This window comes from Dromiciops gliroides, chromosome 3 (assembly GCF_019393635.1).
Source record: "Dromiciops gliroides isolate mDroGli1 chromosome 3, mDroGli1.pri, whole genome shotgun sequence".
Lineage (NCBI taxonomy): Eukaryota > Metazoa > Chordata > Mammalia > Microbiotheria > Microbiotheriidae > Dromiciops > Dromiciops gliroides.
In genome coordinates, this window is record NC_057863.1 from 45,898,941 (window position 1) to 45,913,641 (window position 14,701).

Sequence of the window (14,701 nt, forward strand, 5' to 3'; positions counted from 1 at the left end):
CCCCTGCAGAGCCACCAGTATTATATGCCAGCCTTGTATGTCATCAGACTGAAGATGGTCAAGTAGGGTACTCTCTCTATTGCTGCCCCCTGCTAATGATACACAGTGCTAATTAATCCTAGCATCCCCTGATTTTTTTTTTTTTTTGGCTGGGCTGCTCTCTGTTGGTCCTCTGTTGGTCTCTGCTGCCACCTGCTGGTACTCTGCTGAATTGCCATTGCTGTGCAGCCTGCTTCCTGAAGGGGGCAACGTGTGTGAGTTATTTTAGCTCATATCTCTACAGGCTAGCTCATCAGTTCTTTTATTATTCAGAGCCCAGACAACCAACAACAACAACAAGGGGAAAAAACCCAACCTCTTATAGTCTTAAGTCTGTCTTTTGAACTGCTCCTTTTTGCCTCCAGCTCTTGCTCCTGGAATTCAATATGTCCTATAAGTTCCTTTCTTGGCCACTCACCAAGGGATTTTGCAACACTAGGTGAACCCATTAACATTTGTCCTATTGTTGTACTAATAATTAAGTTGCTGACTTCCTTGTCTGTTGGTCTTTTGGATTTGCTTTTTAACCCTACTCTGAATCATTTCATATGTCTTCTGATGTTTCTCTGAATTCTTTATATTCATAATTCCTTACAGTGCAATCATATTTCATTACATTCATATATTGCAAATTATTGAGCATTTCCCCAATCTTTGGGCATATATTCTGTTTCCAACTTTTGGCTATTGTAAATAGCACTGTCACTAATATTTTTGCTAAATAGGGTCTTTTCATACTGTCTTTAAGTTCTTTGGAGTATAAACCCAGTCATGACATCACTGGGTTAAAGGATATGCACAATTCAGTTACTATTCTTACATGACTCTATTCTGGTTTCCAGAATGGTTGGACCAAATTATGTTAACCAGTCTCAACTGGACAAGACAACATTCTATTCCTCACAAATCAATTTACTATCCAACTCCCCACAAGTGTTCTAAACCTTCCCATCTCACATCAAGGCTCCCACAGCACCCCCTACTTGGGGATCATATCTTAACCCCCTCCCTAAAAAACATCACTAACAATTTCTCCTTCTGTCCAACTTTTCATCTCACATTCTTTAGACATATTCATCCACTATCTCCTAATTCACTCCGGTCTCAGATGAACTGGCCCTTGGTTGCCAAAGCCAACATTCACCTTTGATCCCACTCCCTCCAAATAACTTCAACAGATTGCCCCCCACTACAACCCCCAACCTCATCTTTAATGTCTAACTACTGAGTCCTTCCCAGCTTCCTGTAAACATGCCCATGTCTTCCTCATTCTTAGTTAAAAAGCATTTATTAAGGGGAAGCTAGGTGGTGTAGTGGACAAAGCACCAGCCCTGGATTCAGGAGGATCTTAGTTCAAATCCAGCCTCAGACACTTGACACTTACTAGCTGTGTGACCCTGGGCAAGTCATTTAACCCTCACTGCCCCACAAAAACAAAACTATGCAATATATCTTCTTCATGGCTGAACTCCTTGAGAAAGCCACCTATAGTCAGTGGTTCCACTTCTCATCTCACTTTCTTTTAAATCTTCTGCAAACATGGCTAACATGGAAATGTTTTGCATGACTTTACATGTACAATGGATATCATTACTTGCCTTCTCAGTGGGTAGAGGAGGGATGGGAAGGAGGGAGACAATTTGGAACTTAATTTGAACTCAAATTTTTTTTAAAAATAAATGCTAAATGTAATTAAATACTGTTAAATGCTACATGCAATTGGGAAATATTTAACAAAATAAATTTAAATGTATATACATATATACACACACATATGTACATGTGTATATATATATATATATGTATGTATATAAATCTTCTGTAATTTGGCTTCTGCTCCTGCATTCAACTAAAACTGCTCTCTCCACTTATCACTGTTCTCAATTGCCAAATAGAACGGTCTTTTCTCCTTCCTCACCCATCTTGACCTCTCTGCAGATGTTTCTTCCCAGATAAAATGTAAACTCCTTAAAAGTAAGGATGTTTTTATTCTTTGTATTTTTAGGGTTTGGTTCATTTGCGTCCAACTTTTTGCGACCTTGTGGACCATAGCACATCAGTATTGTTCATGTGTTTTTCTTGGCAAAGATACTAGAGCAGTTTGCCATTTCCTTCTCCAGTGGATTAACACAGAGATTAAATGACTTACCCAAGGTCACATAGCTAGTGAGTGTCTGTGGCTGAATTTTAACTCAGGTCTTCCTGACTCCAGACCCAGAGCTCTATCCACTGAGTCACCAAGCTGCCTCCTAGGCAAACCAGAGGTTAACGGACTTGCCCAAGGTAGCATAGGTAGTAAGAATCAGAAGCCAAAAAGAAAAAAGAGAAAACCAATCAGAAACCAGATTTGAACTCAGGTCTTCCTGACTCCAGGCTCAGTGCTTTATCCACTGAGCCATCTAGCTGTTACTGTGGAATATAGCAAGTCCTTAATAAACACTTGTTGATTGAATAATTGTGGGATGAGTCCCAGTTGCTGGGAGCAGCAGAGAGCTTCCTTAGACAAAATAAGAGACAATGCCTTATGCAAACCCTACTTAATGAAGGATTATGAGGGAGAGCATTCAGTCTCTCGGGAAGGATTCTTCCTTGGCAGTGGCTGATATTTTTCTATGAGCTCTGATCAGAGTTGCATTCGTTTTCTTTAACCTGTAAGCCAACTATTATTTCCTCCTCATTTAAGCTTTGTGAAACCTGAGCTTGTGAAGGGAATTGGTAGCAGCTCTGGGGGTAGCTAGGCGGTGCCGCAGTGCACAGAGAACTGGGCCTGGAGTCAGGAAAGTCTCATCTTCCCAAGTTCGAATCTGGCCTCAGACACTTACTACTTCTGATGATGTTGAGCAAATCATTAAAGCTCTGTCTGCCTCTGTTTCCTCAATTGTAAAATGGGGTCAATAATAGCACCCACATCACAAAGTTATTGTGAGGATCAAATGAGATCATATTGTAAAGCACTTAGAGTCTTTGGTACACAGTAGGCATTTAATAAATGCTTGTTTCCTTGTGAGAGTTTCAGATCCAGCACTTATGTTTTCCAACCTTAGGCATGCTTACTACATATTAACTACCACTGGTTGCAGCAAATTAAGAGGGGAAACAAATATTTAAAATAGACCTATGCTGGCATAGTGGAGAAAGAACCAGCCCTCGATTCAGGAGGACCTGAGTTCAAATTTGGCCTCAGACACTTGACACTTACTAGCTGTGTGACCCTGGGCAAGTCACTTAACCCTCATTGCCCCATGGGAAAAAAATGGACCTAAGTCCCTAAAGTTTTACTATCAAAACATTAGCATACACAGCATGACTAATGCAGAAATATGTTTAATGTGATTGAATGCTTATAACCAATATCAGATTGCTTGCTGTCTTGGGAAAGGGGGAGGGAGGGAGAAAAATTTGAAAATAGAAATCTTATAAAAACAAATGTTGAAAACTATATCTACATGTAACTGGAAAATAATAAAATACTTTTATAAAAAAATTAGCAAACCTGACAATGTGAGTTAAGGCATGTGAATATGATCTGTCTTAACAGACCTCAAAAGAAACCACTCTATGAAATGGTAGAGGGGCAAGAGTATGGGAGCATAAGATGGTAAATTCAGAGCCAGAAAGGACCTTAGAGGCAATCGAATGCAAACTCCTCATTTTATAGGTGAAAAAACTGAAGCCCCAGAGAACTAAAAAGGGGCAAAGTCAGCATCCGAATCCAAGTCCTCTAAATCAAAATCCAGTGTTCTTTCCACTGTTCAATCCTAGAACTGTGGAGCAGTCAGAAGATGGGGGCTTCGATATTAAGTCTATGACTTCCTACCCCTGTGACCTTGGACAAGTTATTTAATTCTCTGGGAATACTGTAAAACAAAATGTTGGACCCTCCCTTCCTGCTCCATTTTCCGTAACTTGGGGGCTCACTCCTACACATGGTATATAGCACAAAGTTCTGATGTTTGCTCAGAGATGATGACTTGTGACTTGGTAGATAGGTCTCAACAAGTTCCCTAAGACACTCAGAGGTTGGCTGAGGTTCCTTAGAATCCCACAAGAGTGTCAAAGTCAGCCCTTCGAGCCAAATCTCCAAGGCTGTGTCTCCCAGGTTTGTGTTGCGTGTGTGTGTGTGTGTGTGTGTGTGTGTGGCCTGTTCTAGCATACACAAATACAATATTCTATCCCCTACTCCAGAGGTGTCAAGCATACAGCATACTCTGGATGGGGCCTGAATTGGATCAAAATGTAACTGGGAAATATTTAACAAAATAAAAATAACAGTTTCAGAAAACAGATCAAGTTGCCTTTAAAAATGGAGCCAATAGATGACCCTCAGGGATCCTTCTGTACAAATTGGTGGCCCTTGTTTTGATTTGAGTTAGATTGCCCTACTCCATGCTGCTCTGTAAAATAGCTTGCTATATATAAAATTCTGGGATATCTACCAAAATGTGCTACACAAAACTCCAAAGAGCTCCCTCACTCCTTGTGCCCTGACCACTCAGAGCTCTTTGCTCTTGCACTCTTGTTATTCCTGCACTCCTGAGCACTGAAGGGCAAATTCTTCTTCATTGGAGGCGGCACTGGGTGAAGAAAAATGAAGCATTTCACTCTGACGAGTGGCATTTCAGGTATTCTGTCTGTTTAGAAAGGGACAAACTGCCTGAATTGCGTGTGTTTTTATCCAAGTGAGTAATATTCTTTATCATAATTGTCACCACAGCAATAAGTCATTCTTTCCTCCCTCCCTTCCTCCCTCCCTCTTCCCTCCCTCTTTCCTTTCCTTCCTTCTGTCCTTCCTTCCTTCCTTCTGTCCTTCCTTCCTTCCTTCCTTCCTTCCTTCCTGCCTTCCTTCCTTCCTTTCTTCCTTCCTTCCTTCCTTCCATAGGAAAGTGGTGTTAAGTGATTTAATACTCAGGGTCACACAGATAGTAGAAGGCTATATTTGAACTCAGGTCCTCTTGAATCCAGGACCAGTGCTCTATCCACTGCCACCTAGGTGACCCTATTGTTCATTCTAGTACACCACTCGGTCTCCCCTATGTCTGCTGCTTGCTACCTATGGGACCTTGGACAGGTTGTTTAAGCTTTCTGGGCCTCAGTTTCCTCATCTGTAAAACGAAAGGTTGAATTCTAAAAGGCCAGTTTTGACTGATTCTCTATACTCCCAAATTCTAGCCTTTGATGCCATGCCTCCCTCCTTGCCCTTTCACATGAAATTTCATAGAGTTTTGACTTATATATCTATATTCCAATCTCCCTGAGGGCAGGCATAGTACCTCATTCATCTTTATACCTCTTACACAGCTTGTAAATGAATCTGAGAACAGAAAGTGCTCATTTAATACTTGTTGAATGAACTGAGTGAGGCATCAGAGTCTAGAAAAAAATATTTTTTCCATCCGTAGTGCCACCTCGACTCAATTAGATTCTGCCTTTTTTTCTGATGGCAGAGAGAGTAATTGCAACCTCGCTGTTTATAAATCTGGATCCTGGATTAAACATTTATGCTGTCTATCCAGTGAGCAAAACTGTACCGTCTTCCACCTCTAATGAAAATTTCATCAGGATCTGATAGCAGGGGCTTCCAGCAAACCCAGAGCACCCATTGTGTGAGACCTGGCTAGTCAATAGTGGGAATTAGCACGCTGCCACCCTGTATCTGTGCTAGCTAAATCTCTCTGCACCAGCAAGGACTTCTTGTCCCCTTTTTTAGCGACTTCTTTCAACTCGACTCCTTAGTACATAAATGGAGAAGGAGATCTCGCATGAGGATCATAGTTTCCAAGAGATGGAATTAGATGAAATAACGAGGAAAATTTCAGACCTTGACAAATGGAGGAAAATCTTTAGTTATCGCAGGTAAGAGTTTTGCATTTCTCTAAAACATGGAAGACTTTGAGTTTGATACCTTCCTCGCACTTGAGTAATCAAGTCTTCTTTTCTCTCCGTGAACATTTTCCTTTACAATTGTTCTTTGAAAATGCATCCATGTATAATCATCTTGTGGGAAAATGTTTCTACAGCCCCCAAAGGTGGTTGTTTCCTTGCTCTGTGAAAAGGGGGAAGCTCTTCACTTGATGTTTTCTCTTTCATTTACAGGTTGGAAATCAACAGTGCAACTCATCAGGTAATGCTGTTCCTCCAAAGGTGGATTTTGTTCTTCTGTGATTGTTATGTCAAACAATCACACTGAAAACATAATCTGAGTATCATCTGCACAATGGGAGTATAGCATGTGAAAATGTACAATTACAAAGAGCCAGGACTGAAGATCTTTTCATATAAGTCCTCTTCTTTTTGACAGATCATTAAGCACTCTCTTCTTCCCCTTTAAGAGCATCCTTTTTTACTGTCACTGAAAGGAACATGTGGTTATTATTTAGAAACGAATATATTTGAAATACAGACCCTCTCCTGTCTGTGGAAATAACAGTAGACTGTCAAGTATTAGTGCCTTACCAATGTATGTAATATACTTTGCAAGCCTCCCAAATCTATAGAAATCTCAGTGGTTGTGGGTCAGTTTGAGACCAAAGTAGCATCTACATTATTTGCCCCTTTATTTTATCAGAGTTTTGAAAATAATAGAGGAAGGTAATTGGATTAATATTCTTAAATTATTTAAACATTATTTTGAGGTAAAACCTTCAACATGGTTTCCCTGAAGCCTGAGAGGTTAGAAGGTTATATAAAGACTTTTAATTGATGTCTTTATGCAGTTCATTCCCAGACAGAAGCAGCCATCAAACACCAGTATTTTTCTCCTGCTGCTATTTGAATTTTATATTACCCACAACAGTGCACAATTACTATTATTATTTAAAAATATAAGTTTCTAATTCACATTGTTAGAATAAACTTGGAATCAAAAGCCACACTCCAAACATAGTCTAAATTGAAATGTAGGAGATGGTGTTTGTTTGGCAATCTTATAATTATTAGATGGAAAGCTAGTTCAGACAGACAGGGTTTGGAGGGCACTGACTGAAGGAAACATGCAAAAGGCATAGATAATGAAATTTTTTTTTTTGAAAATGAAATTTCCTCCTGCGGTTTTGCAGCGAGATGGAAAAAGTCCATTCCTGGGAGTGTAAAGATGTGGTCATTTGATTTACAAAAAGTATTTCATCTCATCAATAACCTGTTTGACTGAGATGATGTATCTGAGAGATAAGGAAGCCTCCTTCGATTCCCCTTTGGAATTTAGAATAGCCAGGAAGGCAGGTGTCTTTTTAAAGTGTCAGCCTGAATCAGGCAAAGTCCCTTTAATGCTACCTTTTGTTTCCTGGACACAGAATGGATACATATTCAAAAATGAAGGAAGGTGGGGCAGCTAGGTGGTGCAGTGGATAGAGCACTGGCCCTGGAGTCAGGAGTACCTGAGTTCCGGTCTGGCCTCAGACACTTGACACTTGCTAGCTGTGTGACCCTGGGCAAGTCACTTAACCCCAATTGCCCCACTAAAAAAAAAAAAGACAAGAAAAAAAAAAAGAAAAAATGAAGGAAGGCAAATGAAGGGCCTAAGCTACATTGAGACACTGAAGGATGCGGTCAAGGATAGCTGGATGGTGAATGAATGAAAGGGCAATTCTCTCTGGGCTGTGAAATTCTTACCCCTCACTGAGGGGGAGCAAAAATAGGAAAGAATCTGACAGGAGTGACCTAATGCCTTACTTTGTATGGTAGCCACCAAGAGGAACAGATTGTCTTGGGGGAGAGAATTTAAGAGTCCTTCCCATAGATTTACTGAATGATGTCTTTTGAAAACATTAGACAATGATATTTCTCTCCTTCCCTAACATAATTTCCAACCAAGGTATTAATACTAATGATGTTTCCATAGTTACATTTAACCTCTGTTATCACATAAAACTTGTAGAAAGTCTTTTGAGAGAAACATTAATTTTTTTCCCCTTTTCCAATGGGCATTCACAGTGTTTTTCACCCAATTATAAACAGGCAATAACAAAGAGTGAAGGATTTGAAGTCAGGGGCCTTCGTTCTGCCACTTCCCAGTGTAAGGAAACAATGTGGGTGTAATGGAGATAATGGAAAGAACTCACAATCCAAGGACTCAAGTGTGAATCCTGTCTGTCACCTAGATAGATGACTTTGGACCAATCATTTAGCTTTTCTGGGCCACAGTTTTTTCACATGTAAAATGAAAGGTGTTGAATTGACTGACCTTTAAGGTCATCCTCTGATGGCAGAAGAATGATGATGTCTATGGGATGAGTAATAAGCCACAGTCCTAAGCACTGGGAGAGGTATGGCAGAAGAATCAGTGCCTCCCTCTCTAACTACCTTGGATTTATTTGCATTTATTCTATATGTGCTTTTAGAAGGATTTGTTTTTTCCTCATTTGAACATGAAATTCTTTGGAAGAAAGGACCATTTCATTCCTTGTATTGGTATCCCCAGGGTCTGGCACATAGTAGGCAATCAATCAATGCTTGTTGGCTGACTGATCCTAAGTACAGAAGATAAACTTTCAGGAGACATCCCTATGGGAAAAAAAAGGAAACTTACCTTCTCCCCAAACACATAAAGCAAAATTGACACAAGATTTTTTGTTTTGTTTTGCTTCTTTGCTTTGTTTTTGGGGTGGGAGGAGACTCAAGAGAAACACAGATCTGCTGATTATGGCAAAACGGGTGCAGGGTCACAGCAAGACAAAGAACAAGGATGGTCATCAAGGGTCCTTTATTCACTTCCTGAGCCCTCTGTCAACTCGAAATGGGGCAGCTTTCCTGTTTCCCTAGCAATGGCCATGGTGAGTACAACTTGTTAATTAACCAGGGATTGAAATGCAATCTCTCCAAAACAATGAGGCTGGGGAATCTTAGCTGGTGGCATATGAGAGTGTTATTTGACACGAGGTTTCAGATGGTTGTTTTGGTAAGAGGAGAATATAATTAAAATGACTTATTTATGATTTTTTTCAATACCGGAGCCATGGCGGTGGGGATATTCTAATCCTCCCCTCTTAAATTCTGACAGCTTCTATATTTATAAATTTTCTCAATGTGCCATTCACAAATACAAATAAATTGCATATAATTTAAAATGCATATTATTTTGGCTTTGGAGGGGAATTGAATTTTTTCAATTTTACATAAATGCAAATGAGCTAGAAGGAACATGTCACTCTATAGGACCTGGGTTCAAATCTTCTCTTTTACCCTTCCTTTCTGTCCTTGGACAAGTCACTTCAGTTGCTCATTTGTTAAATAATGGAGTTGGACTCAGTGGCTTCTACCTCAACAAGCATAATCATATGATCATCTTTGCCCATTTGGAATCTCTGATTTAGGCCATAAAACTATATTGAAGGATATTAATCCTGTCTCCCCTCTATTATATCAAATAGAGAAGCAGCATCATATCTCTTCATCTGACACAAACTAGCTGGGTGACCCTGGGCAAATCACTTAATCTCACAATGCCCAAGACATCTAACTCTCCAAAACCATAAGGTATAGATAAGTTGCCAATCTACACTGGTGAAAGGAATTTCCATGCCAGAGATAACCTCTAATCAAACAGATCATAAGCCAGAAGCAGCCTCCTCTGCCTACTTAAAATGAAGCAAGTATATCTAAGAGGCAATGATATTCAAATCCCTAGACTCCATTGATCATATGGCCTGATGGATGCCACTGTCCCAACCCCCGCGACCCCAGGCTAAAAATCAGAATAGTTCTGTAATTCAAGTCTATGATAAAGCTGTTTAAAAGATATAGGAACAAAATTTAGTATTTAAATAAGCTAATATCAATTAAAATACAATGCATTTTAATGGTGTATTTTTAACTTAAATTTTCTTAACCATTGTAAAAAACAGGAGTTAGAGAAATATGAAATGGGGAAATCTGTGCCTGAGTCCTCCCATCTGACCACAGAAGAAAACAGGATGTCACTGGAGACTTCCCCAATAACTTTGTCTAAGTCATTTTCCCCATTGAAAAGCCATAGACAAAAAAATCCAAAAAAGGAAGCCTGAAACCAAGCAGTGGAGTGTTCAGGAAATCCCAGATATCTAAATAATTGATTTTTGTTTCTTTTGAAACTGTATTTGGATTAATTCCCATTTTGCAAGTTGTGTGATCTAGCTTTTCTTTAACCAGAAGAGTCATTACTGTAGAGGCCCCATACTCTGGGCCTTCAGGGCTATAAGCTTTCAGGGGATGAACAAGATGTTCCAGAGGAGCCTGGTGGGGTGGGTATAGGAGAGAAGAATCTTGAAGCATGACCAGCTCTCACTGATATTTCAGCTAGGCAAATTGTCTGAAATTGAGACAGTCATTGGATACTCACTGGAGAATTCTCCCTTGCTTCACTGCTGACTTGGGCTGTACTGTTCAGTAAGAATACACATTTTTATGGAGGATTGGGTGTACTGGTCATCTGGAGATGAAAGGATCAATAAAGTATCCTCCCTTCCCAAGAACTACTCCATTCCTTTGTCCAGGGGCAACAAGCCCCTCTTTACTTCAACCTTTCTACCTCCATCTCCAAGCCCCAACAGAGTAGTTTATTGTGTGTCTTACTTAGCTTTGGGAAAAAATTAAGAAATAGAAGTCATCTTTGGTACCCTCCTGTTCCACCATTTTTCTTTTCTCCAAAAGTATTCTTCCCTGAGTTCCCATTCAGAGTTCTAGTCTATTATAATAGAAATAACATTCACAGACTTTGTATTATACTTTAAGGCTTATAGAGGCACTTTTACTTACATTGTCTTTTTTTTACGGGCAATTGGGGTTAAGTGACTTGCCCAGGGTCACACAGCTAGGAAGTGTCAAGTGTCTGAGGCTGGATTTGAACTCAGGTACTCCTGAATCCAGGGCCGGTGCTTTATCCACTGCACCACCTAGCTGCCCCTTACATTGTCTTCTTGAATGAGATTTTTTATTTATTCTTCTTGGCCCTAAAGGGAAGAGCTGGAAGAAATTAATGAAAATTGCAAGGAGATAAATTAAGGTTTGATGTTAATAAAAAAAACCCTCTAATAATAAGTGGAATGGGCCAACTCCAAGAGTAGAAGTGTCCCCTTCCTTAGAAGTATTATACAATATGAATGTAATGGAATTCTATTGTGCTGTAAGAAACAATGAGCAGGTGGAGTTCAGAGAAACCTGGAAGGACTTGCATGAACTGATGATGAGTGAGATGAGCAGAACCAGAAGAACATTATACACAGTATTATCAACATTATGTGTTGATCAACTGTGATAAACTAGATTCTTCTCACCAATCCAACGGAAAAAGAAAGTTCCAAAGGATTCATGATGGAAAAGGCTCTCCAAATCCAGGGGAAAAAAAGGAACTGTAGAATATGGATGCTGATCAGACCACACTACTTCTTTTGTTTTTGGTGCTGTTGGTTTTCTGATTTGAGGTTTTTCCTTTGTGCTCTGATCCTTCTCGTATAACATGACTAATGCAGAAATAAGTTTAATGTTATTATGTATATATAACCTATATCAGATTGCCTGCTGTCTAGGGGAGGGGGGTAGGGAGGGGAGGGGGGAGAAAAATTGGAAATTGGAAATCTTATATAAACAAATGTTGAAAATTATTTCTACATGTAACTGGAAAATAATAAAATAATTTTATTTTTAAAAAGAAGTATTATACAAAAAAAAAAGAAGTGTACATAGAAACCACTTGTTGCACTAAATAGTGAATGAGAACCCTTCCAACTCTCAAATTCTGTGAACAACCTTATGAGGCAGATCCTTCTGCTGTCACCATAACCATTTTGTTGAAGAAAACAGTAGTAGAGTGGAACAAGTCAATGAACTCTGGAGTCAGGGAACTTGGATTCAAATTCTGCCTGTGACACTTATCCATGACTATGGGCAAGTGCCTGTTTATTCCCTCGGTCTTAGTTTCTTCACCTGTAAAATGGAGATGGGAGGTTGGACTAGATGGTTTCTTAGATCCCTTACAATTCTAGATCTATGATTCTCTGAAAATGGGGTTCAGAGAAGTTAAGGGATTTGTCCATGGTCACAATGAATAAGCAATGAAGGAGGGATTCTAACCCAGGTCTCTCCTGACTTCAGATCCAACACATATAGAATCAGTAACCATCTAATCCAACCCATACCCAAAAGCATTTTCCAGTACAGCATATCCAACAACTTCTTCTCAATGACTTCCAATGAGAAAATACTCACCTCTTTCTACTACTCCACAGAGATGACTGTCAACTAGCTAGTTGTCATTAATAAATATGGTGTATCCCTCTCCCAATTATACTCAAAAGTATACTTCTCACAAGACTTAGATAGCTGATCTTCCATGTGTAAAGTCCCAGTTTAGAGGCAGCCAGGTTGGAATAGTGAACATTGGGCTAGACTTGAGTCAGGAAGGCTTCAGTTCAAATCTTTTGTGAAGCAACTACTAGCTCCATGACTCTGGGTAAGAGCCTGGGAAAGCCTCTCTCAGCTTCAGTTTTCTCATCTGTAAAAAGGGGATAATAATAGTACCTATCTCATAGAATTATTATGAGGATCAAATGAGATAAAAAATGGAAAGTGATTTACAAACCTTAGGGTACTATATAAATGCTAGCTATATTTGCTATTATTATTTTTTGAGGGCAATGAGGGTTAAGGGACTTGCCCAGGGTCATACAGATAGTAAGTGTCAAATGTCTGAGGCTGGATTGAACTCAAGTCCTCCTGAATCCAGGGTCAGTGCTTTATTCACTGTGCCACCTAGCTGCCCCCTGTTTACTATTATTTTAACACCATCAACATTCTCCAAGAGTAGAGGTTCTTCACCTTTTTTGTGTCTTGGACCACTGGCATGGTTGATAAAGCCTATGGACCTCATCTCAGAATGTTTTTAAATGGATAAAACAAAACATATAGGATTACAAAGGAAACCAAAAATACAATTGGCTTATAATTATAAATCCTTAGAAATTTTTAGAAATCAAAGTCACAGATCTCAGGTTAAGAACCTCTGACCAGTTCAAAGAACAATTCAAAGCATGGGAAATCATAGAGCATTAAGTCAATAGTAAGAGCTGATGTCCTTTCTAGATTAGGGTCAGGTCTTGTTGTAGTTTCAGATTGCTACTAGTCTATTGGCTTTTGCCATATGTTTTTATACTTAAAAACAAACACAGAATTTTCTGATTAAAAGATTCATTCCCCTCTTCTTTAGGACATACGAAAGATCCTATTTGGGAATACAATGCACGTCTTTAACCACGACTGGAAAAAGTCATATTTCAAGTTCCACGAACCTTCTTCAGACCTGTCCTATGCTTTGGAAATAGGAAAGGTAACTAGTTATACAGTCAACAAACCAAATAAAGACCTGTAGTCCCATGAGGTGTTCCCAAAGGTACACAGCACTCACATATATTTGTGGAGCTCACAAATACCCTTTTTATTCTTATGACCCTCCTTATTGGGATAGCTTTCCTTGGAACAGTAACACAGTATGGTCCTGTGTTCTGACAGGACCTCACAAGATTTCATTCAGTCAATAAACATTTTTAAGCATCAGCTATGTACCAGACTGCAGAAGGAAATGACAAACCCCTCCAGTATCTTTGCCAAGAAAATCCCATGGACATAATTAGCTTGAACAGATTTTGGGAGAGAGTGGAGGACAGATGGGCTTGGTGTGCGATGGTTCATGGGGTCATAAAGAGTAAGGCATGACTGAAGGACTCAGTAACAATGTGTGCCAGGCCCTGTGCTAAGTGCTGAAGATACAAATAAAGACAAAAGACAATCCCTGCTCTCAAGGACTCACAGTCAAAAGGGAGAGACAACATGCAAAACAGTATGAACAAACAAAGGACATAAAGGATAATCGACAGAAGGAAAGCACTAGCATGGGGGAGATTGGGAAAGGCTTTGTGTAGGAGGGATTTTGGCTGGGACTAGAAGGAACCCAGGAGGTGGTGATGAAGAGACAGGGCATTCCAGACATGGAGGACAGCCAAGGAAAATGCTCAGAGTATGTGGAACTGAGTAAGGTGGAAGAAGAATGGAAAGGTAGACTTGGGTTTTGAATGCCAAAGAGAGGATTTCATCCTTGATCCTGGAGGTCCTAGAGAGCCCCTGGACTTTATTGAGTTGGGAGGATTTCAGATGTGCTCCGCTGTCATCAGGGGCTTGGAGAACTAAAATGATGGAGCCCCTGAGTTCTCTTGGGAGAACTCAGATTTCATTGCCCAACAAGAGAGGGAAAGATGACTGGAAGAACAGCTATTCACGTTCCCACCAGAGGCAAAGCCATGCAGTGGAGACTGTGGCAGAATGGGACGTTGGGAACCAGGGCTCCAGGTCTGGCTTTGGGGGAGCAATCCACCTCTTCAGGCCCCGGCTTTCTCACCCACAAAATATGGGGTGTGACTAGATGACTACCAAGCTCCCCTTCCAGCTCTAAATTACGATGACATTCCAGGGGATTTAGAGGCTTCTTCTTCTGACTCAAAGAACTGGAGGGTGTGGGCTCTGTCTGTAGGGTTTTCCCCCCTTCATCATTAAAATGCACATCGCCTATAATAATTTATAGATAGCATTAAGAAATAAAACAACAAATTCTTCCCTCCCTTTAGATGAGATGATTAGACTAGAACATCTCTAAGATCCTCTAGGTCTAACAGTCTGTGATTCTTAATCACTCTGTTAGAGA

The 14,701-nt window shown here is 40.0% G+C and overlaps 1 protein-coding gene across 1 annotated transcript in view; it reads left to right on the forward strand.

The window, feature by feature from the left end:
- Nucleotides 1-5,779: 5,779 nt before the first annotated feature.
- Nucleotides 5,780-14,701, forward strand: part of MINDY4B (MINDY family member 4B) — a 48,638-nt gene continuing 39,716 nt past the window's right edge. The window contains exons 1-4 of the mRNA XM_043991881.1: nt 5,780-5,892; nt 6,133-6,160; nt 8,646-8,807; nt 13,214-13,333. Of these exons, the coding sequence (XP_043847816.1) occupies nt 5,780-5,892; nt 6,133-6,160; nt 8,646-8,807; nt 13,214-13,333 (423 nt within the window). The remainder of the gene's footprint in view (nt 5,893-6,132; nt 6,161-8,645; nt 8,808-13,213; nt 13,334-14,701) is intronic.